The sequence below is a fragment of the Populus nigra genome, chromosome 8 (genome assembly GCF_951802175.1).
Source record: "Populus nigra chromosome 8, ddPopNigr1.1, whole genome shotgun sequence".
In the NCBI taxonomy this organism is placed as follows: Eukaryota; Viridiplantae; Streptophyta; class Magnoliopsida; order Malpighiales; family Salicaceae; genus Populus; species Populus nigra.
In genome coordinates this window covers 13,206,119-13,230,180 of record NC_084859.1, presented here as the reverse complement: position 1 = coordinate 13,230,180, position 24,062 = coordinate 13,206,119, and the positions used below count along the sequence as shown (strand labels likewise).

General features: G+C 36.7%; 5 protein-coding genes and 1 long non-coding RNA gene across 10 annotated transcripts; all 6 read right to left on the bottom strand.

Moving 5' to 3' along the window:
* Nucleotides 1-76: 76 nt before the first annotated feature.
* LOC133702283 (splicing factor-like protein 1) lies at nt 77-5,483 on the bottom strand. The gene is made up of 2 exons (XM_062126596.1): nt 2,955-5,483; nt 77-1,973 (listed from the first exon to the last, which is right to left on the bottom strand). Exon 1 carries the CDS (start codon nt 5,364-5,366, stop codon nt 2,991-2,993), a length of 2,376 nt encoding a protein of 791 aa, XP_061982580.1. The 5' UTR covers nt 5,367-5,483; the 3' UTR covers nt 77-1,973; nt 2,955-2,990.
* Nucleotides 5,484-6,287: 804 nt separating this feature from the next.
* Nucleotides 6,288-7,801, bottom strand: LOC133702284 (PLAT domain-containing protein 3-like). Its single transcript, XM_062126597.1, has 2 exons — nt 7,655-7,801; nt 6,288-7,114 (listed from the first exon to the last, which is right to left on the bottom strand). Exons 1-2 carry the CDS (start codon nt 7,724-7,726, stop codon nt 6,632-6,634), a joined length of 555 nt encoding a protein of 184 aa, XP_061982581.1. The 5' UTR covers nt 7,727-7,801; the 3' UTR covers nt 6,288-6,631.
* Nucleotides 7,802-8,628: 827 nt separating this feature from the next.
* Nucleotides 8,629-13,279, bottom strand: LOC133700751 (autophagy-related protein 3-like). Of its 5 annotated transcripts, none has more exons than XM_062124398.1 (10): nt 12,997-13,278; nt 12,797-12,867; nt 12,417-12,533; nt 12,164-12,333; nt 11,979-12,067; nt 11,681-11,732; nt 11,355-11,420; nt 10,602-10,729; nt 9,541-9,643; nt 8,629-8,860 (listed from the first exon to the last, which is right to left on the bottom strand). In XM_062124398.1, exons 1-9 carry the CDS (start codon nt 13,155-13,157, stop codon nt 9,547-9,549), a joined length of 951 nt encoding a protein of 316 aa, XP_061980382.1. In that variant the 5' UTR covers nt 13,158-13,278; the 3' UTR covers nt 8,629-8,860; nt 9,541-9,546. The 5 variants fall into 5 exon arrangements, with proteins under 5 accessions (XP_061980382.1, XP_061980385.1, XP_061980383.1 ...); XM_062124399.1 differs by lacking the exon at nt 8,629-8,860 and adding an exon at nt 8,867-9,069; XM_062124401.1 differs by lacking the exon at nt 9,541-9,643.
* Nucleotides 13,280-14,392: 1,113 nt separating this feature from the next.
* On the bottom strand, nt 14,393-15,209 carry LOC133702264 (uncharacterized). The gene is made up of 2 exons (XR_009843700.1): nt 15,013-15,209; nt 14,393-14,898 (listed from the first exon to the last, which is right to left on the bottom strand). It is a non-coding gene; the product is annotated as an uncharacterized LOC133702264 (long non-coding RNA).
* A 74-nt stretch (nt 15,210-15,283) lies between these two features.
* Nucleotides 15,284-16,679, bottom strand: LOC133702263 (gibberellin 20-oxidase-like protein). The gene is made up of 2 exons (XM_062126575.1): nt 16,268-16,679; nt 15,284-16,096 (listed from the first exon to the last, which is right to left on the bottom strand). The coding sequence occupies exons 1-2, from the start codon at nt 16,627-16,629 to the stop codon at nt 15,487-15,489; spliced, it is 972 nt and encodes a 323-aa protein (XP_061982559.1). The 5' UTR covers nt 16,630-16,679; the 3' UTR covers nt 15,284-15,486.
* Nucleotides 16,680-19,711: 3,032 nt separating this feature from the next.
* Nucleotides 19,712-23,571, bottom strand: LOC133700399 (protein DYAD). The gene is made up of 7 exons (XM_062123914.1): nt 23,383-23,571; nt 22,559-23,277; nt 22,059-22,442; nt 21,765-21,882; nt 21,602-21,685; nt 20,204-20,992; nt 19,712-20,097 (listed from the first exon to the last, which is right to left on the bottom strand). Exons 1-7 carry the CDS (start codon nt 23,569-23,571, stop codon nt 19,888-19,890), a joined length of 2,493 nt encoding a protein of 830 aa, XP_061979898.1. The 3' UTR covers nt 19,712-19,887.
* Between the last annotated feature and the right edge of the window lie 491 nt (nt 23,572-24,062).

Here is a 24,062-nt window from a genome sequence, read left to right as displayed (position 1 = left end):
AAGTAGTAGCAGAGATCCGACCACCCATATCAACGAACCATTACAAAATGCAGTATGATGTGATCAACGGAAAATATAAACTCAAAGAAGCAGTAACCATTAAATATCAATACATTCAGAAGTGGCAGTTTACAGAAATTTATATGACTGCTAGCTAATTAGCAATATCCACTTCAGAATCAGGTTTTGATGACAGAACTAAACCTCTACTATCCCTAAAACCATCTAGTTAAGCACTACATTGGGAGCTGACCATCAAATATCTGACAAGGTCCATGATGCCCATGATAGCAACTTCTTTTCGTCTCATGGAACTAAATCCTGACCATCTTGCACACAACAAAGTTAGCACGTAAAATGAAATAGACCAGGAAAAATATTAATAAAGTCATCAAGGTATATAACATCCTTGCCGCAGAAAAATGACCACAACGCCATTACCACCAGAAATGAACATACACGCCATGAGACAACTTAGTGCCTATGACCTGCAGCTGATGCAATAACAAAATGAATTGATGCAAACACCGAACCCTTCAACTTCCCAACAATCAGGGTGGTAGGTTTTGAACATAAAATAGTTGAACTACCGAATAATGGAGTAAAATTATGTCATCTCTAAAGTCTTCCTTGCCACTAATATTTAAGTCGCTCCACATCAATTTATCCGAGCAAAACACAATCCTTCCTTAACAAGGAGAATTCAATTTTTTTTTTTTGGATATTTATTTATTTGGAACTATGATTGCTAGTCAAAGCTTTACAAAAGAATCTAGTTGGAGAAAACAGATTATAAACAAACATACCTACAGCTGTTCACAGCTCACCAGTAATTCAAAAAAGAGTTGTGCATGTACATTCAAGAAGGGTACAAATGGGTAAGAAGAAATGACAGAAATTTAGGAAGGTTCTATGCAAGAACAGGTCAATAGAAAGTTCCGTGGGTGGCAAATTCCATCTTAGAAAAAATGCAAAGCTAAAATGTTTTGTTTATTATACCACGGAGGGTAAGATTCGAGAAATTACCAACAATCTGAAATACCATTGACAAGATAATAATGCTTTCAAATCATCATGCAATATCTTTAACAGACTTTCTTATGTAAACCACTAGGTGCCACTTTGGCACTGCAATCACACAAGCATATGCTTGCATCACAACTAGTTTTCGCACTGCAGCTCTAAATGGGTCCTAAATCACACTTCATTGACCAGCTAAACAGGAAACTGATAACTCTCTTAATTCACACGAACACTTAGCTCCCTCAGGTTCCATATTCAACTATATTCTAAATCAAATAGCATTGTATTTGATAAAAACAAAATCACTACCAAAACTAAATATGTATTTGAGATCTTTTAACTGCCACGTAAAAGCTAGGAAGAGACATCAGAACAACCTTACAAGCAAACGGGAGAGAGAAAAACAAATAAGCAAAAAGAATGAATTGAAAGCTTCTTACACATACCCAAAAGGCATTCATATTCTAAGACACTCACCATCTTGAAAGATAGGATGAACAAACCTGAAGAAGCTTCAACAGCATAGCAACTAGGATAACTCAACTATCCTCAAAGTAAAAGGTGAACAGCAATAAAAAAAATAACATTAAATTTAAAGCCAAGAAAAGAAATGGTTAAGCACACCAAAGATGTCAAATGTAACACAAAACCGTCAGTGAGATATTCCAAAAAATTCAATTAAGCAAATAAAAGTAGAAGTTAGCAATGAGACATCATACAGGAGGCAACAGGCATTGATAAGAAAACAATGTTAAGTTCAATAAGAAAACAAGAAATAATAATATCAATAAGATTTGAGCAGCTTCTCCAAAATGTGTCTGTATGAACTCGCTAGCCAATATCTCTGCAAATGTGATAACAGTACAGCAAGGTTAAAGATGTGAGTCCCAAACTTCCAACAAAGTCATGGCAAGAGGTAAGAAATCAGGCTGCGCCAAGAAACATCAGCCCTGTCAAAATTATTCAATAACGGCAAAAAAGGGTTAAGAAATGTAAACAGAAGGAAATAACAGAAAACATGTTGATAAGTGGACTGCAGATTTTTTTTCTTTCAGTGAGACAACTCAAAACTATGATTGGTCCTAACATATTTGACTTAGTAACTGTTTTGATTAAACATCATTTCATAAGAAATTAGATTTAATAAAGAAAGATAAATCAGAAGAGGTTGTTCACACAATCTACCACTGCTAGATGACAAGGCATACAATACCATTGCAAAGAAGGTAAATGGTTAGAATATCACAAACGAACCAAATGGAAAATTATATAATAATAAGGAATCATAAATAATCTACAGTCTCATCTGCATTTAGAAGGGGTTGACTTACATACTGAAAAAGTTATAACCTCCTTCCTTTTAAATACCTTTGGATGTAAAAAAACACACCAAGTGAGAATCCAGAATGCAAAAGTGAAATGCAAAGCTAAAAACTTCCATTGCCCCAGGTCAACTTACATCGATGGTAATTTTTTTCTAGTTACAACAACTTCTTAGCAAAAACAAAAGAACAGAAAACCACGTTATATGTTTTTTTCCATCTTTTTAAGCAATAATGTTCTATTATAAATGGTTCACAATAACTACAGTATACAACAACTCCTACACATAACATTCTGTCATGGATACCAAACATGAAACTCAATATCTGCAAGGGCTGATGTTTCATAGAACTTCCGTTGAGCTTGACTACAAGAAACAATGACTTCCAAATATACAAAAGTGCAATACCATGAGGCAAGAGAACTTTATGATCAGAAAAGCAATGCAACAAAACAGTTGGATGGACAGGTTTTGATAGGAATTATACTGTCTCTAGTCCTATAAAAGGGAAGTCTCATGTCTAAGTCTATGCACGAGTGTAAGATGCACACAGTTAAGAATCCAAAGGAATCATAACGAGCAACAAGAAAATGGACATTCCATTTACCTCTTCAATTGGAAGTAATTAGGAAAGCAACTGGCCTCATTTCATCTCTGCCATAAACTTCGCATACTCTGCATCTGCACCATATCTTGCTTTCTCTGCAGAAGAAGAATGTGGAGGTGGCATGGTCGAGTTTGAGGCCCAAGGCACATTACCCATTCCCTGTGAATGGTCTGTTGCTGGAGGGGGAGCAGGAGGAGGAACTGCACTGTAATAAGATGAATAACCAATCGAGTGCCCATACACATTTGAGGCTGCAAGTGGAGCAGATAAGCTGTTTTCAGATGGCACTCCTGGTGGGTAGCTTTGTTGAGCCTCACTAGATGCCACGGTCTGAGTCAGTGTGCCCGAGGGAACTGGCTGCACTGGTGGAGGATATTGCACACCATAAGTAGGTATAGGCTGTCCAGGAATGGGAGGGTACATGGTTGACCCAGGAGGAGGAGGAGGAGGAGGAGGAGCATAAGGACCATAAGGAGAGGGAACTGGTGGTCCCCATGGAACCGGAGTTCCTCTATAGCTGGCGTGCGCCCCGACATAGCTGGTAGGTTGACCATTTGGAAGGGGACCACCTGCTGTAAACTGCTGCAAGGGATAGGCACCACCAAGTGGTTGAGTTGGGATAGGGTATGCAGGCATGGTTGATGTTGGAGGACCTGGCGGGACAGTAGGCTGAGGTGGCTTACCAGCAACTCTCACAGCAATGGTTCGACCATCAATGCGATAACCATTCATGCTTGCGATTGCATTATTAGCCATTTGAACATCACAATACTTCACAAAACCATAACCTTTACTCAAACCAGTAATCCGATCCTTAATCACCTTGGCCATCACGATTTCACCAAAAGAAGAAAACAAACCAATCAAACCATCATCATCAAGATTGGGTGGCAAGTAACCAATATACAAATTCGTATCATCATATTCTTTAGGTTTGAGCCCATTTGCTCCCAGCCCTGCTTGATTCGCACTACCAAGACCCCCGGTATTACTACCAGCCCAGGGAGGATTGTTTCCAGAACCACTTGACTCCAAAGCTAAGGTAGCAGTTTGCTTAGTTGCAGATTCAGGCATAGTCCCACCTAACTCAGCCAAAAAATTCTGATACTCATCATCCATTTTCTTCCCAGCTGTTCCCTTCATGGGACAATCAATGGTTGGATGTCCACCATCGCCACAAATCTTACAAAGCACATCACTCTTAAACGTAGAGGTCCGTGAAGGGCATGCATACTGCCTATGGCCTGGCTCACCACATAGCCTACAATACTCCTCATCCCTAATTGTTCCATTCAAAGCAGCAAGTTCCCTAAGCTGCTGCCTCTTATGCTCATTCAAGACTTCATCCACAGGTTGCAACAACTTCTCAACCATTCCTGCAGCAGCATCCAATGCCTCCTGTGTCTCCGCCTCGACCAAAACATGCAAATCCTCATTCTCTGATGGATCTGGTTTCAGATCCCTCTTCTGCTGCAATCTCCCTTCCTTCACTGACCCCTTACCCCTAATAACAATTTTACCACCTGTCTCCCGCTCCATTCTCTTCTGGGTATTCCCTCTTGGCCCAATAATCAAACCAATAAAATTATAGCCTGGATACTCTTTCATAGGTATATAAAGCTTCTTTTGAAGCTTGGGGGGCCTATAATCTGCTGGCGGTTTAAAGGCCGGGTTTCTCTTAATAATCTGCGAAATAATCTCTTGTCTTTCTTTGTTCAATCTTTCTCTTGCCCTATACTCTCTAGTGTTAATCCTAATTCCCATATTATCATAAATTGGTTCAGGTGAAGGAGACCTAGCTCCTTCAGGTCTATCATCAAGAGGCAAACCAGACTGCAACATCCTGCTAATCTCCAATAGCCTAGCATTCAAAGCTTGAATTTCCGGATCAAATTCAATACCTCCAGTAAAATCTTTCATAAAATCAGGTAACTGAATCACGGGCTTTGGCTCGTCGTCAGCCCACCTCGATTTTCGCTTCCTCGTGCCGCTACCCGAATCATTATTGTTACTACCATCGGCACCAGCATCCGCTGGTGGGTCCCAACGACTGCGACGGCGGCGGCGGCTGGTGGTTTCCTCCTCTCCACCAGAGTAGTCTCTGTCACCACTGTTTGTGTTAGCGACGCCATTTTCGGAGAGTAAGGACTTGGGGATCTCGGGTTTTGGTGTGGTAGTTTGGGGATTGTGGCCATTTTCAGGGGCAATTTGGGGAGGATTGGAGATTAGGGTTTTGTGTGGGTTTTGGGGATCGGGAAATTGAGGTTCTTCAGCTGGAGGAGGAGGGGGCGAGTTAGGGCAAACGGGGATGAAATCTAGGGTTTCCGGTGGTGGTGGTGGTGGTGGTGGTGGATTGGATTGGTCTTGTGGGGTTTGAAAATGAGGGTTTGGGGTTTGATCGAGAGATTCCATTTATTTTTAGAGAGAGAGCGCGAAGGTTATTCGAGAGAGAGAGCGCGTAGACGTAACCAGTTTTTGTGGTTTCCGATTTTCCACTCGAGGTGGTGTAAGTACCGTGTACGTAGTGCTAGTTCCTTCTTTTCTTTTTATTGGATAAATTTTATTTATTTTCTAATGACCGTTAGGTTTAGTGGTGGTGTTAATGAGCTCAGTGTCTTTTGGGCTAAATCATAGTTGAGCTGGGTAGCCCAAACAAAGATTGTGCGGGCAAGAATCAATACCTCAAGGCCACTTGCTTCACAATGGCCTAGTCTTCCCTTTCGAGTGTTGATCCGAAAATGTTTATTTCTCTCAAGATTTTATATTTAGGATTTTGTTTTTATTTTCTAATCAAAGAATTTGTTTTTTCCCTTGAATGATGAAATGACTTCTTATTTCTCAGTTTTTTTTTTATCTTTTTTTAAATCGAGAAACTCCTTTTATTTTGGATTCCTCAAAACTAACATAACTTTAAAATAATATTTTTTATTTTTTAAAATATTTTAGAGTATAATAAGAATTTTTTTAAAATATATTTTTCACTTGTAAATATATTAAAATAATAATATTTTTTATTTTTTTATAATATAAAGCTATTTTTGAAAAAAATATATATTTATATTTTCTACTGATTGATCATCACCATCAAAACTAAAAACTAAGGATTGGAAACCAAAAAGGCTAGAAATGATTTTAGTTCGAAGGAGGGAGGAATATTTGTAGTAAGTCCGAAGAAAAATCTTCACAAGAGAGAGAGTAACTTGACAGAAGAGAGAATCAATGCTAATTCACACCCTGTGAGGTCAAGCACGCAGAGACCCCCGCAATTGTTGGAGCTAGCATTCTTTCAATATCCAGAAGTGTTCCTCTCAAAGAAGAACAAATGTCCAGTAATTAGACTGGATGCAGTGATCCAGAAGCGTTTCTCTTGACTTTCTCTTTTCTATCAATTATTCACTTTGTTAACACTTAGCAGACTATTGTTTCGGTGGCCGCCATACTTGGCAGTTCTTCTCTTCCAATATTCATGTGACTATGAACAGATTACATTTCCATAACTCGTGTTTTGCTCCTCATTGTTGCTGATGATAACAAAACCCTTTAGGGTGTTTTAGGGATACTAACCGAGGAATTCTAATTATTCTTGTTAATCAAAGTGGGGCATAATTTGGTCTTCCAACTCATCGAAGACCTACAAGGAATCCAGTTTTGTAGACTGGATTGCTCTCCTACTGATCTCAAGAAAAAGCAGATCCTCTAACATTCTCCACAGCAAACTTCCCATTTTTTCCCTTCTTCAAGGCATCATCCCCGATTTTGCATCCATCAAGCAAGGCGGTTAGCTTAAAGGGTGGAACATCAGCAGCCAGCCATTGATCAACATAAAAGATAGTCTGGCTACACTCCTTGTGTGGTCCTGTGGAGGTGACTTCCACGTAGTCACAGTACCAGCCATGGTGAGACCCTTGGCCATCAGAGGTCAAGTTTAGGCGGCATATGGGTGCACTGATGCACGGACCGCGGCCACTAAAGATGTCAAGGTTAGCACGCTCGTAGTAGTCGTGTTTGGGCTCCATTAAACCCCATGATTGAAGGTCTGGAACCCATACTGATCGGCCTTGTGCGTCTCCTAGTGTCAGGCTGATTTTTGAGTCTGTTCCTGCCTTCATTATTGATCCAGTCTTTACGTAGAGAGCGTATACACAATCGCTGCCGCCGCCCTGTTTGTACCAAAGATTAAGATACGTATAATTTTTTTAAAAAAATTTGGACAATAATCTTTGTTAAATGTCTGATATTCTCGTTTTCTTATATTTAGATTCTAGTAAGTACTAATGACGAAAAATATATTGAATCTCAACAATATATATATATATATATATGCTATTGAAAATCTTTCCGAAATCACTCCTTGAGATATAACCTCAACCATTGGACTTGTGAATTCCATTTATCCAATGGGTGAGATTTTCTGGGAAATTATTTCGGAAAATACTATGTAAAACTCAATTACTCAATAGAGCAAGAGGTGGTGTTGATAATAATATTTGCTAGATCTAGCCAGCATATCAAAGGCATAAACAGAAATAGCTTAATTTTAAAAAAATAAATTAATATCCACTATAATGTGGATTCCACATGATCAGATCTTGTCCAAATGGATGGATACATAAATTTATTTACGTAAGATCAATGGCAGATAATATGAGGGGGAGGAAAGGGAAATAATTTGGAGTTACGGGGGGGTTTAAGGTACTTACATGGAAGCCATTAGCGTCTGCAGAGAAGAAGAGAGCGATGAAAATTATTGATAAGCAGAGAGTTCCCTTCATTTCTCTTTCTCAATGCTGGCCTCAGTGAGATTTGTAGAATGTGTTTATATATTCTACTAGATAGATGGGTGCGGTTAAAAAGACAACCACTACTTACCGTTGGCTTATCTCCCGTGCTTGACCATTTCTATGAGATGGTGCTTTGCTTAACACGTAGCTCTTGGTGTGGATACGGTACGAGTGTTAGCACTCAAGAAGCTCCCCCAATAAATGTTTTTTTCTTTTTAAAATTAACACGGTAAGCTAAAAGCTTTAATAGAATAATATTACTTAAATTTTTTTTACTGAAATAGCACATTTTTATTTTTATCTTCTCAAAAATATAATATTTATTAAATATTATTATTTTTATCTTGTCATGCCTCATATATGATTATCGATCACAACATTTAATTAATATTACAATTCAAAAACATAATATTTAATTAAATATCACATATCATAATCATATCATACTGCTATTTTACCCCCCAAAAGAATCATTAACGTTACTTTTCCATTTCTTTTTATTTTGTACACTAATTGCCAAATTTGTCCCCAAAGGCAACCAAATGATGGGTAGCCTCCTCTGCATGTGCAATGTGTTATTACTAGCCAAAAGCATCTTTTAACTTGGAAATAATTATGCTGCTTTTGCTAGTACCATATAATTGACGTCAGAGTTTAATAAAGCCAGTGACCTGTACCAAAACAGCTGGCACGTAAAACATTTCCTAGTAGAATTGTATTGCACCTATTCTTGGTATAATTTATATTTCACCCCTCATTCCATGATGGGAAAATAAAAAACTTCAAGATAAATAGCTGTTTCTATATCACATGACTGACAACGAGACTCGGTTGTTTTGCTGACTTAAGATCATCATAACCATTCCTGCAGTGAGCAAGTTACCCTGCCTAAGTTTATTGAACATGGTTTGTCACGTTAAACAATCCAAATAAAACTGTGCATTTACATTGTATAAATAAACAATTACTTGATCATAAGAACACAAGGGATTCACAGTTATTGAGGCGTATCAGTAAGAAATTGTTTATAGGATTTATGTACAATAATAATTGTTATGGAAGTTGTACAGTGCAATGATTGCAAACACCCCAGAAGGTGTTTCTTGAATTTACTGCAGTTTCAGCCTGGCAAGGGTAAACAAACATCATTTAAAAATCACCACCAAACTCAATAAATAGTTATATCGATGTCTAAATTAAAACATCGTAGATTAAGTACAGATGGTGTATCTGCTTCTTGATCACTCAAAGCAGAGAGTTCAAATAAGAAGTTCTGCAGAGTGACACAACCTTTGTATTGAAAATCATCAAGAATCCTGTATTTAGGGTAAGACCTAGGCAGTAATACAACGAGAACAAGATCAGATCTAATAGTAGAATTGATCCAAATCAAGAAGAATGAGGAAATGTGCTGCGATTCAGTCAAGGTGCGCTTAAATAGAGGATCAGGGTGGTATAGGAAGAAAAGAAACTTAAATGGAGGATCAGGGTGGTATAGGAAGAAAAGAAAGCAGCCCATGAAATAGGATTAAAAAGGATCTGCTCAACTGACACCAAGAAACCAAAGGTAATGCTTAGTGAGTAAATCAACAATAAGAATCCAACCAGGCCGGTTGACATACTTTTTACAAGCATATTCTTTCATTTGGAGAGCAGGAACAACAATGGCAAAGAAAATTGTTTGACATGCACATGTTCCAAAGCATAGCATTTTACTACGCCAAGGAAAAAAAAAATTTGCTCAAAATTTTCAACAATGTTGGAACAATGTCGAGAGGGGGAAAGAGATTAATTATGGAAACTACCTCACATCAGCTACTTGAGCTACCAAGATCGAAATCCATGGTGTAATCATATTCAATGGTTGGAATTACAGAGGCTACAAATTTCAAAAATAAGAAAAGGTACCTACAAAGTAAGAAATTGCAATTGTAAGATACACAGAGATAGACAAAAATGAAAGTGGGAGATTATGAAAGATGTATTTACATGTAATTGCAATCACAAAATCTAAAAATTGACAGAGAACCATAGATAGTAACCAAGACAAGAAAATTGTACACTGGAACAAAATGCCATAAACTAAGGGGAAAATAGAAGTGGGAGATTATGAAAGATGTATTGACATGTAATCGCAATCACAATATCTACAAAATGACAGGAAGGATGTATTGACATTAAAGATCTAGAGTAAAATGCCATAAACTAAATGTACAAAAACAGAAACGAATCAAACTTGAGCAAATAAAACTATTAATGATCCACAGAAGTTGCTGAATAGTACACAGACTATGAGACATCAGGCCGGGAGCTGAGAGTCTGTGACAGGATCGAGGTTAAATGATCCAGAGATGTTGCATGTCTTATTGCGGGTTGATATTGCATATAAGCAGCTTCTTTTTTCTGTTATTTTTTAAAAAAAAGAAAAGAAAAGAAAAGCAGATTAACTGGTGACTAGTGTCTGAGAGCAGAGCATCCCATCAGCATTAGAGAGTCTCCTGTCACAATTCCATTGGATCTTATTGCTGTAGTTTATTTCCAAAATATCAAAGAGAGGTATGGGAACCACAAATAATTGAACTGCCTTGGGCAAGGTAGTCTAACCCAGCAAAATTTGGTGACTATCTTTGACTTCCTGAGTAAGAAACTCATCTGATTTAGGAAAAGAACATTCTATTTTGTTATTAGGAAATTCACACAAGCTCTGGATAAAACTATATGGGCTCCACTCAGACCTATCTTTAAGCCTCCAACCTAATTTCACTGGGTTCTTGTGAGAATAGTCCATGACATACTTACAATTATAGGTATTTCATTGAATTTCATTTTTCCCTCTATTGGTATAAGATTTTAAAAAAAAACTCACTTGTCAACTTCTGGCTCAACCCCGCGTGACATTAGAACATCAATAATTTTCTTCATTACAGCCCCATGTCGGCAAGGATGCACTGATGCATGCTTCCCAGGTAAGTGAGGATGGTCTTCAATGGTTACCTGTGCAGGATCAATTTAGATACAAGGAGAAAAGATTATAAGAAGCAACACATAAATTTATTCTCTATGAAATGACACACAAAAGTCAGGAGATATATCAAGCAGAAAAATGACCAATGGAAGACTTCCCAGTTTCTCAATCTGACTTCAACTTGAGAGAGAGAAAAATTTAGAAGCATAAGGTGATGCGGACACATGCAAAATGGTTCTGTAAAAACTGACACACGTTTAAAATGATGCCCCACTCAAGGTCCACAACCTTAAAATTCCACTGCAATGCAAGGAGGGTTGTATTACTTTAAGAATTTTGATTCTAGAGTGAGATCTCATGAAATCATTAAAATGTAAATTCACATCCCCCCCCCCCCTTTATGGATCTTAAGGTCACAACCACTTGACGCCATTGGTGAGCCACGGTGACCTATTTGTACTGTAAAGTCATGCAGGCACCCACACTAGGATGCAGGCAGGCATGCGCGCAACACCACAAGAATTTTATTCAACCACATCATGACTCAGACAAATAACAGTTCCTCAGTCTACTAATAGCAGATCCAAAGCAAAAGGGGACTATCTGTGCGCGTGTACAATATCGATTGGTAAACAGCATAAAAAATCTCAGCACCGTTTTGCGTGCATGGTCTTGGCTAACATCTTCAAGTACAAGCTCTGGTTGCAAAAGCATCCTTGACTGCCATGCAAGAAAAGAACACAGTCAGCAAATGAGTCAAACTGCGTAGATGATGTGCAGGAACAAGTTCAATTCAATACGACACAGCCTTGCCTATAACCATGTTCAGAAATCAATTTCACAGACTACAATAAATAGAGATCACAACCTTCATGTGCATTTTCATTGCACCAAAATATCTTTGATTGGTAAAATATATTGTTCTAATACTCACTACCAACTGAAAAGGGTCGAAAATATTTGATAGAATGGCAACAAACCTCATCATATCCAGTAAGCCATACACGAGGAGTTTGGTAATATTTATCGTACCTGCAGATACAAGGAAAAAAACCATGTTATGATAGGCTTAAAAACCTGCATCAAGTTTCAATTAATTCAGACTTCTTGCAACCATCATTGGACTACTACATTGGTGTTTGAAAGAAAGCATGAAGACCTCAGCTATGAGAATTGTAGCACAGATAAATCACATAGTTCAACAGAACATGGAAAATGCTCTAGAGCTGTTATAACACCCAGATTTAAGGAAAAATTATCAATCAAAATTCATCTTACGTGATGCTGACATCATATGTTCGAGTGCGTAGAATGTTATCATCATCATCAGGTTCGTGAGCCACTAGATACGTAGTCTGAAGTGTTGCCTACATCACTCAAATTTGAATAGAGAACTATAAAAATATTTCCACCTTTCTAACCAGAAAATAACAAGGGTGTGAAGAATAGAATTAGCAAGTTACAGGATCTGATTCGATTAGATTGTCAGGGTCTTCAAAGTCTGCCATGTCAGGAATATCTTCCTCCTCCTCTCCCCCAAAGTATGAAGGGTTTGTTTGGATAGGAATTCTTTTAACACTGATATCTAGAGCCTCCATTGAAGGCACATTCTCATCCTCATCACCTTTAGTTTCTAGACCAAATGCAAATCATAAAGTCAGAGCTGAGAAGACTAAACATTGGTTGTAGATATCGAGCTCCAGCAAGAATGGATACCTTTAGGTTTCCCATGAGTTGCTAGCCATCCATCATTATCTTCATTATCAAGTAGAACTTCACCTCCAGCAGCTTCATAATCTTCTTCTACAGACGCAGCTCTTCGTAGACAAGGAACTAAAAGTGAAGTTCACAATTTGCATTAACAATATACAATAAAGCAAAAACTGCAAACGTATTCATCAAATTGAATGAGTATAAATTAGCATCTTTCTTTGCATTCAAAACAATGTGAAATACGATTTCCCTCTGTATTTTTTCTTCACTAAACAAGAACATTACAAGTCTATGTAATTGCTAGCTGCCATTTAAAAATAATAACTTCATAGATGAAGATACAAAAAAAAAAAAAGAACACTGCTGATAATGGCAGAACTTACCATTTCGAGTAATCAGAAACTGTTTCTGTGCAGGCAAGTAAGGCTTCCTCTTGCTCGGCTCACCAGATTCCCTATTAAAAACAGAACAAAATCAAGACCAAAATTAAAGCATGTAATTTATGATAAAAAAACCGAAGAATTTTACACAGTGAAAAGATGGAGGCTTTGTAAATCGGGGAAGTGGCGAAGAAGCAAATTACCAGGACCAAGTGGGGCATTTAGAGACGAGATTGTCACCGGCGAGAATGAATTCGCTGACACTAAGAACGCCTTTCTCTTTAAAGGCAGAAACAGTGCGTGGACCTGTGATTCTCTCCACTGTTCCTTTGAATGCTTCGTGAATCTTCTGTGATAGAACCATCTCTCCGATTTTTTAATCGAATGGAGTAATCAAAAACAGGAAACCCTGGAAATTGCAGAGAGACAGGGAGAGAGCGCGGGGGTTGAGGGGCGTGTTTGTCGAGTTTATTTTGTCGTTTGTTTGAAATATTTGGTCCAAACTATTCTCTCAGTCCCTGAAATTTAAGTCTTTTTCGGATTTTAGCACTTTTCTTTTTCATGGTTATGTACAAACTGTTTTATGACCCCAATTCTTTTGTCTTTACTTGATCTTCGCCCTTGTATCCTCCTCCCGAGTGGAAGTTGCTAGAAAGAAATTCTTGTAAATTGCACTCCGGATTGCCTATCTAGAAGCTAATCGGATATATATGGTTTTTACAGATTAATTTGATTCTTTTTCTAAATTTTCGATTTATAAAAGTTATAAATGTATTTGGTTGGAAATATTATCTGACTTAAATATAGAATTTATTATAAAATTAAGTCAATATTTTTTTATTTAATCAAAATTAAAAAACTTAACTTTGCGCTTGTGATTTTTGACCGATACTTCATCCGTTCCTAAAAAAACAAACATTTTGAATAGTTATTATCAAGTATATTGCTAACTTGAAAGTCATTTTTGTCATGAATTGTTTATGGAAAACAATTTTTAAATTATAAATTAAATTATATTTTATTTTTTATAATGAATATCTTCCTTTCGCAGCAGCATGTGTGGATACCATTTTTTTCTTTCTATTTTTTTTTCTTTCATTGTTTAAATGATTTATTCATGTAAATTCAAAAAAATAAAATTTACTTGTGAGAATTTATTATTTTTATTATAAATTTATTTTTTATAAATTTTATCAAAGTAACGCAGAAAATTCAAAATAAAATAAAAAATTATTATTCAATAAATGAAAAACTATTTTTTTTATATGAGTTATGTTTTTTTATATATAATTAGAGGAATTACTTCATTTAATAACTTTTACAAAAATTTGGATCAGATTCATTGGGCGAATCAAGCCCAACCAACAATCCAAAATAGTAAAAGAAACTTCAGGATATAATTTTTTATAATTATTCTTTTAATTATTATTTTAAAAAATTATTAGCGAAATAGTTTGTTTGAGATTCTTAACCACAACCTTTATTCTCAAGACTAAGAACCGGTTTATTTTTATATTTTTAAAAAATTATTTAATTTTTATGTTTTTAGATTGTTTTAATATGATGATATAAAAAAAATTTAAAAAAAAATTTAATATATTTTCAAATAAAAAAATTAAAAAATAATTATTATTATAATATCTCAAAAATAAAATTATTTATTTATGAGGTACCATACAACACACCTCACATAAATCATGAATTTCATGTTTTTCATGAGATCAGCTCCGCGTCGCATGCTTAAATAAACACACCCCGAGTCTGCAACGAAAAGAGGCTCTGCTGCGGCAAGCTGGCATGAATTATAATGTCGAAGTCCACTGTGGCTTCTTCGATCACTGCAACCTACATACAGTTCATCATTGAAAATTCACATCTCTACAGATTCTGGACGGACCGTCTCAGCAAGCTCTATGTCAGGAATATGACATAAGGGATGCCAAGAAGATCCGGTTTGCTGTGGCATCTTGCAAATAATCTCTTCGTTTCTAGATTTTGCTGCTGAGGTCTTTTCAATTATTTTCTAGTCTGGGTGGCTTCAATTGGCTTTGCCAAGAACATCGAGCTTGTGTTTATACAGCAAACTTGATTCATTTTATTTGTTCCTATAAACACGAAATGAATGGTTTAGAGGTCGTTGTATGATCTCATGCAGTATTTTTCAACATATTATACTTGCAGAAACACGAGGAGCTTCCGATCGCGACTTGACCCCTCACCTCCATTCAATGCAAAGAAGATAGATTTAGCCATGAGAGTCTGCAACCTCCATTCATCTTTCAGTTGGGCCATTTGTTTTTAGTTGACATGCATGCATTTTTTATGTTTGACCAGCCATCTGGTAATGAACAAATGATTATCTGCCGAGGTACACTCTGTATCCTTGGACAACTGGTAATATATAATTCTTTTGGTATGCATGTTATGTCAATTTAACCAACAGAGAATATCCAACATTTCTGGAGCATACAGCTTGGAAAGCAGCAGAAATATGGCGTAAAACCCTTAAAAAGGACAGCAACAATCTTTTTGATAACAAGAACAGCAACAATCTTAACCATTAAACCATCATTTCCTCTTACACCTCTCATAACCTCAAAGCACCTCCACAGCAAAAGGAAAGTCAACAGAATCATAGACAAAAAGAAAATGCATATACAACAATAATTAGTGCAGACCAACTACGTACCTCCCTATCGTTTCAGATTTCCAGCAAAATCTTTCACAGTAAACCCAACCTTATCAAACTTACCTTTCTCACTGCTCTCTCTGAATTTCAAATATTCTCTGCAAACAAATGGGCTATAGATCCTCGTACTTCCTTCTCCCACCACTTCATCTGGGGCAAAAATCACCTTCTCATCCTCAAAGCACCAAAAGAAGGCTAAAGAGAATCTGTGTACGTTTCGTTTTAAAACAACTCTATGTTCAGATGATCTCAACTTCCCATTGCTCCACGCATGCATCAAATCTCCAATGTTCACTACAAGAGTATCTTCACGTGGGTTTATGTCCATCCACTTCCCTTCCCTGGATCTTACTTGAAGCCCTCCAATCTCATCTTGACATACAATTGTCACACAGCTCATGTCCGTGTGCATTCCAAGCCCCTCAACTTCTTTTCCTTCCACAGTACTAATTTCTGGTGGCGAATAGCTATTTATTCTCAAGTATCCGTGACAGTTATTGAAATCAGATTCATAAAACTTCCTTGCAAAATCTCCTCCCATGCTCATTAGCACTGCCCTCACTATTCTTCTCGAAAGCTCAGACATTTCGATCCCATATTCTTTAACTGTCTCACTGGTGTAAACACAAAGTAACAGAAATATATTCATCAGAAACATGCTCTATAATAAGAATATAACAGATTTCATTTTATTGCTTGGCTTCGTGCTTCATTCTCAACTGATTAAAGGAATGAGAAAAATAGGTGAAAATAGCAGTTCTGACTTGTGAATTACTATTTATTACCTGAATTCATCAGGATTTGGATGGTCCAAGAGAATTCCTGTGGATCTTTGTGCAGAAGCAAAGAAGTCTGGTCCGGAAACACGAAGACTTTCAAAGAATGGCGATGCAATAAAATGAGGGGTGTAGCTTCTTACCGATGATGATGGACCTAACTTGATTTTGGACTCGTAAGGCAGGCTGAAGATATGTGTCGAGAGGGAGTAGAGTTTCCTGTAAACATCTTTCGAAACTCCATGGTTAATTATATGGAAGAAACCCCATTCGTTGCAGGCTAGAGAAAGGGAGGAGAGACAGGATGGGCTAATGGGCTGTGAGATGTCAAAAACGGGAAGCTCTATAGAACTATGGGATTCAGGCATCATCTAGGGCTAGATAACAAAAATCAGTTTGATTGGTATGTTTAGCAAGTAAAGACACCACAACACACAGCAGCAGGTTTATATACTTAATTGAATCACCTGATAAGGACAAGTTTACAGCTGTCCCTGTTCAGTACAACCAAGCACATGTAAGATAAAAAAATAACAGATTGAAGTTAGTATCAAGGTCAACACCGCAGCCTGGCTGTTCTTGGAAGGGAAGTAATTATTTTCTTATAGTTGTATCCTCAGCAGGTCAACAAGCAGAAGCTTGAATTTCTTAAATTGTAAGCTGGTGGCCAGCAGCAGGCAGGAATGAAGGAGGTGTGCTGGTCACTTATACTTTGCAGACCTATTCTGTTAATTAAGCACAAGTTCTTGAGCTTGGATTCCTTACAGGATATATATATTGAGTACTATCTGCATTGCCGTGTTTATCAAGTAGGTCAACTTGAGTTCAGATTAAAATATTAGCACTTCTGCTAGCTCTAGCTAGCTATTCTTCGAAAGAGAATCAAGTGAATAAAATATTTAACGATATAGAAAGCAGCTAGCAGATTCATAGATGTCTTTTTCTCAAAGTTTTAATTACCAGTTGGGCAAAACTCTGTGCGAACCAGTTGATAACTTCAGAACAATACCCTAAAACTAGCTTATATGATCTTCTGCCTTCCATGCGTGAGGTTGCTGCAGGACTGGGAGACATTTTTGGATCAATAACTTCACTAATTAGAGGATCAGACACCTTGACACATGTACATTACCTCTGTTTATTCTCAAAATAAATGAGTCATTTTATTAGCTCAGGCAATTTAATTAGCAATTTATTAATTTCATGTGAGATTGATGTTCGAAATAAGATATATTGCTTCCGAATTCCCTGCATCCATGTCGCATTTTCATGAATCCTGCAGGAGATGATATGACTGGCTAATTGATGCATGGGATTTTTTTTCCTGGTACATAAATTTATGTCGATGGATATAATTTTCTCGAATTTAATATAAGATTTTGCTGAAAGATTTTATTTTTTATAGGATTAAAATTGTGTGACTATCAGAAAGTGGTAAGACATTCATACAAGACTCGGAAGTTACGATTCATGAATTTTTTTTTCTTTTGGTTTAAAATTTTTTAATTGTTTTAATTAAGAGTTTTTCAATATATAAAATAGGGTTATTTATCATGTATTTTTGAAAACCATTTAAAAAAAATATTTAATAATAAAATTTTAACTTATAATTTATGTGTGATCTCTATTTAACATAATTATATGATATTTATTTTTATTATCTTTCTTGCATTGTTTTTGAATGCATCACTAATGCCTATTTATTGAATTCTTTTAATTTTTCATCTCACGTGAAACACAACCTGGGGGGGTGTTCATGGGGACCCTTCTACTCTGAACTTGTTTTTTGGGGGGTGGGGGGGCCGTTCTCGCGAGGGAAGAGAAATAAAATGATTATGAAATTGAAATAATCAATTTTTGTTGGGGGGGATGATTATTAAGTATTTAGATCATGTTTGGTAAGTCAAATAATATTTGATTGAATTTGACTGGACATAGCTATATTGGAGTGGCTAGATATCTGTCACGTCTTGTGTTAGATATAGACTTGACAATTTGTTATGTTTTGTGTTTGGTATAAATTGAATAAGATGAAAAGGCATAAAGTCTTATATGGGAATTGATTTGATTGTTTAAAGATAATTTGAGATTAATTTGAGGTAATATTTTAAATTTGTAATTCGAGTAATATTGAAATCATAATAACTCCATGTAAAAAAAACAAAACAAATTATAAAGTTTAATTTCCAATAAATTCATTGAATGATAAAATTGAAAGAGAAAAACATAATCTAAAAAAAACAATAAAACAACATAAATCTATCCAAGTTAATTCGCAAAACTCATAATTCAGGTCATGAGGTTGATATAACTTCATAAAAAATAAACCGAAACAAACGACAAAGTTTAACTCATAATCAACTAGATGTTAAATGATAAAATTAAAAAAAAATAGACAAAAAAAACTCAAATCAATCAAATAATCCACCAAATCTATGATATCGATAATAAAATTAAGATAATCACAAAAAAAAATTATAACAAATATATAATATGAGATTTTCAAACCGTAATAAATCTCATATATAGATATTCTCATCATGTAGTAAATAACACATGATGGGATGGTCCAGTGTTGGACCATGTTCCTTGAATGTTATTTAGTATATAGTCATTTAAACCATGACCATAGGTAATAAATTATGTATATTAAATGATCTTATCATATGTTAATTAACTCATGATGGAATGGTCCAAGGCTTTTCCTTTCATGTTAATTAATATACCATAAGGATAAATAATATGACCTTATTATTCACTAAATGACAATGAGATAGTAAGGTCTTTAAGGTAAAATACGTGTGTGTATGTTATTAAAAAGATATAACAATATAATTTATTTTAAATAGAATATATAAGGTGTGATGTCTAAATTTTTTATTATATCATTAGCTTTCTAAACAAGATTTTTATAAACCAATTAGAATTTTTAGTTATCATAAATTAGGTGATGATTTTTTTTTATTATTTATTTTTACACATAACTCGACTTGACTTTCTAATAGTTTTGATATATTAATATAAAAAATAAAAATAAAAATTTAATATATTTTAAATAAAAAATATTTAAAAAAAAACAATATAAATCATAATATCAAACATATACTGTGTATTGAGAGAGAGAGAGAGAGAGAGAGAGATAACTGCATTCATTCTGAAATTCTGCATCTGTTCTTGATATTGTTTTGATTAAACAAGCCTGTTTGCTAATGCGTAGCTGTGGATTTTTTTTCTCAAAACTACGACAGCATTCTGTAAACTTACTAGTCAATTTGTAATGCGATCAATCAAAGCTAAATTGACCCACCAACATGAACAACAAAGGCAATGGAACATAATAATTCCTATATTATTTCCTGGTAGATAATGAGAACATCAGAGTAACCAAAAAAATATCTAACGCATAAATCGTATTGCAGACTTTCCTCCTTTTCCTATACGCTAAAAGCTCTCTGTGCCTTGTATATGCCATATGTATATAACTACGTTAAGAAGATTCCTTGCCCAAAGACAAGGAAAGCATTAAGTGAAACCCAACCTAATCAATGTTTTCTCAGGGGTTTAACTAATAACTATTCTAGCATAATAAACTAGCCATTATTACTACTATTATTATTATTATAGATTGTTTAACCCCTTTTAGATTTGTGCTCCACGGAAGCCTTAGAAGTAGCCAGAGCCAACCAAGTCCCCTTTCCCATTGGTAAGGAAGAAGATGCAATGGAAGAGGCAGAGGAGCATCCCTGTTGCTGCTCACACTGCTCACAGTACCTTATCCTTCCTTTTCTCCGATCACCTTCCTCCCATTGGCTCATCATCCCTTTCTTTGTGGGTCCCAACTGTGTAAAACATACGGTAAATGAAAAGGGAGTCAACATGTATACTATGATAGAATCACTAAAGTATGGGTATGAATTGAAATTGAGATTTGATCAGTACACATACACTTGGCATGGCAATACTGGTGGTCACATTTTGATGATGTCTTCTTTGGTAAGTGACAGGGTGAGGAGAGGCTTCAGCATGAGACTGAGACCCATAAAACAATCCATAATCATCAGTTTGATTGGTATTCAGTGGCTCATTAAGGTTGATGAGAGGGGTTTTGGTAGTGGTGGTGATGGTAGTAGAAGTGGAAATGCTGCTATTCTCATACTGGGAGCGAGTCATTTGATCATGGGGAGGACAGGTGGTTGGAGTCGTGGCAGCTGTGGATTGGGAAATGGTGACAGGCCTTCTCTCAGCTAATGGCTTCACAGGGAAAGTACGGTGGGGTGTATGGGTTTGAGATGGAGGAGCAAAGAGGAAGTGAGATTGTTTTGGTGTAGTGGAGGACACTGAGGGAGGTGTTTGTACCCCAGTGAGGTCTTCTAGTAGGACCACAACCTGAGGGTGAGGGGTTAAGGTAGTCATATCCGGCCACAGGAAACTTCCCTGGGGCTTGCATATTCTAAACCCGCTTTTCAGCCTCTCTATCTTTGCTGCCCTGTCCTCTGTTGGTGCTGGTGATTCTGTTCTTGGTACTATGATGCCTCCTGATGATGACTTGCATTGTTCTTGTGCCGATTCCCCTAAAACCGTTGCTTCTTTTTCCTGATGCATTGCTCCTTTCCCCTTTCTTCCAGTTCCTGCTGGCGTGATTGACTCTGTTGAACCCGTTAATAAAGCTGGCTTTTCTGTTGATTCTGCTCTGTTTGATTTCTCCACTCTGGTTTTTAGCTTCTCCATTTCTTCCTGCATAATTAAATATTTCCATCATCACTATGATGACCGTGTTCAATGCATAATCAAATGCGACAACAATAAATGCAGCCAAGCCTCCCCGTTGCACTGTAAGGACACCTAAATTCATAACTAACCAATTCATCCTAAGATCATCATTAAGCGTATCATTGTTACAATATAAATGCTGTCCAGATTAGAAATTACTACCAAGGACAACGGAAATCCACTGCCAGAACATTCATCATTTATGAAACTATTTAATGTGGGATTTTGAGCTTTAAATTGAACTAACTAATTGCAAAAATCTAGTCTGGAATAAGCAACACTCCCATATCAAGCCTCTAAATATAACAGCTTCTCAAATGGTTTCATGGCAATTTATGCATCAACTTATTATCTAGAATAGATACATACATCAGATGGTCAGTTTGTCACTACCATCTTTCAATGATGTGGATCATGCAATCACCCAGGAATTTCTTATTTGAACAAATCTTATATACACTAGTAGCACCCAGAACGTCATAACGTGGAAAGAATCATTCATATCAAATCTTACACACTTCAATTGAAAAGAAAATGATAATTATTAAAGGAAGAATTCCCATGCTCTCCTACCTTCATCCCATACAAAGATTCTGAAATTTCCTTTAGTTGTTCCTCCATCTTTACCTTCTTATTCACCAAATCAATGTACATTTCCTGCAAAAATAGTACATGGATTGTCAAGAGAAGAACTTGGGTCAGTCCAAAAATCAGGTCAAACTTTCATATCTATTACCTTCAGTGGAATTAATAAGTTGTCATGCTCCATGTCCTGACTTGTAGGAGAATAATTCGGTGCTGCCACCATTGCCAATTCCTCCCCGTGTTTTTTAGACACCATTGCCTCCATCTCCCTGCCCCCCATAAGAACAACACATACGCGAGAGATGGAATCAGTAGCGCACAAAATTCACCCCAAGAGTAACAGAGAAAAACTGGTGGGCATTACCAGATCAACAGCACTAACAAGCTAAAAGACCACACAAAATTGAAAGACAATCAATCCTAGTTAAAACAGAAGGACCATTACCCTTTAATTTTAGCAATTTCTTCTCTGAGCTCCTTGATCTCTCTAGCACAAACTGGATCCTGACTAGGATTATCACCCGGTTTCCACCCAGGTGGAGGTGTCCAATAAGGATCCTGCACACCAGCCTCTTTCCTGATATCAACCAAATCAGCCTTCTCCAGCCAATACTCCATTGCTCCATCTGCGTTATGCCTCCTTCTGAATCTATCTTCTCCTCCCGGAGCCACCTTCCCTGACATATGCTTCAACAAGTGGTCTAACAGCCCAGTATCCCCAATCAACTTCCGTGCCTCAGCTCTCAATTCTGGCCTTAAAATTGGGCGTTGAAACACAGCATTTTGCTCTTTCATTACCTTTAACATGTTTTCCTCAGCCAATTTATACCTTCACAGAAATCAACCAACCAAATTAGCTAGCTACATATAGACACTAATAAAAAAAAATTATTAACACAAATGACGATCTGAATTTAGTTTATTAACTAATAAAAGCTTTATTACCTCCCCGCAGACCATCTGTCAATAGAATTCTTGATGAGTTTGTTCTTCTTTTGCCTATAGACCACAATCTGGTTCTTCTTTTCAATTTTACGCCTTTTCTTTTTTGGTGATAATTTGCTAATACCAGACCCACCTTGACACTTTCTCTTACGTAATTTCCTTTTAGCTTCAGTTGACTTGTTTACTACTAACTTAACATCGAGTTCCTCCTCGTCCTCATCGTCTGTATCATCATCACTACCTTCACTGTCTTTCTCTTCTTCGCTTTTAATCAAATCCTTCGATGCAGTCACTATTTCACGTTTATCCTCTACGTGTTTAGCCAAGAACCTGACCTGCCGGCGCTGACCCCACTTAACCATGCCTGTCCCGTTGAGCTCAGACATGAGAGACACCTTCCTTGCACCAACAAATTTATTAACATGAGTACTTGTAGGTGGGTATGACACTTTTCGAGGTGAAACCGAAGGATGTTTAACCATCCAGAAACTCCATGAGTAACTCTTGTCTGCCATTTCTTGAGAAGAGATTCTCCTATAAAGAGCTTCCCCTGCAACTTCTGATCCTATAATGTATTTCTCATCGAATGCTGGTAGCTGCTTCTTCTTCGTTTTCATGTCTTTCTTGTAATTAATAGCTTCAATCTCATTGAAGTAACATCTTAGAGAATTGATGCTTGGAAACCTCAGCGAGACTCTCATCCTGGTCTTTTCATTCACCTGAGATATTTATTCAAGCAGAAACAAACACCAACAAATTTTAAAGCAGAGAGAAAAAAATGTTGAGCCGGGTTTAAGAATATTGTTGAATTATATAAAAAATACCATGACAACCCGGGTTTTGTTGAGTTGATCAGGGGATTTATGAGGCAGCTTGGAGTGATCAACTTCATAAAAAGAGCTCACTTTAATATGCTCAGCTGGGTCTTCATTATTAAGCATGGAAAACAAAGAGTAATCAGAGAATTCCTTATTTTGATCAGAAACAAGAGCTCTTAGCGTGGAAAACGACATAGCTACTGCTAGCACTAGCAGCAGCTGCAGTAGTACTACGTACTTGCACTACTGTGAGCTATAGGAGTAGAGCTAGGTAGCTAGTACGAGCAGTAAAAAAAATCAGCAAATCAGAAGAGAGAAATCAAGTGAGAGAGAGAGAGAGAGAGGAAACAAAAGGGATAAAAAAGAGGGAGAGATTTGTTGCTCGGGCGTGTGTGCGTGTGTGTTACAAATATTACCAAATGGTGGTGCTGTGGTAAATGTTGGGTGATGCAGGCATTGTCCGCCCAAAAAAAGCCTTCTATCGGCGTCCTCGGAGTTCTGCCTCCTTTTTATTTCCTGCATTTTCACAAGCAGAAACCAAAATCACTGTATTGCCCTTCTCCTTTAAAAGGGGTGAGGATTTATGTATGCATAAGCCCCTCGTGTGCAATACTCGATAGAGAATGTATAGAATATACCGTTACATAGCATAATAATTATGTGGTTTTTGTTATGTAAAATCATCA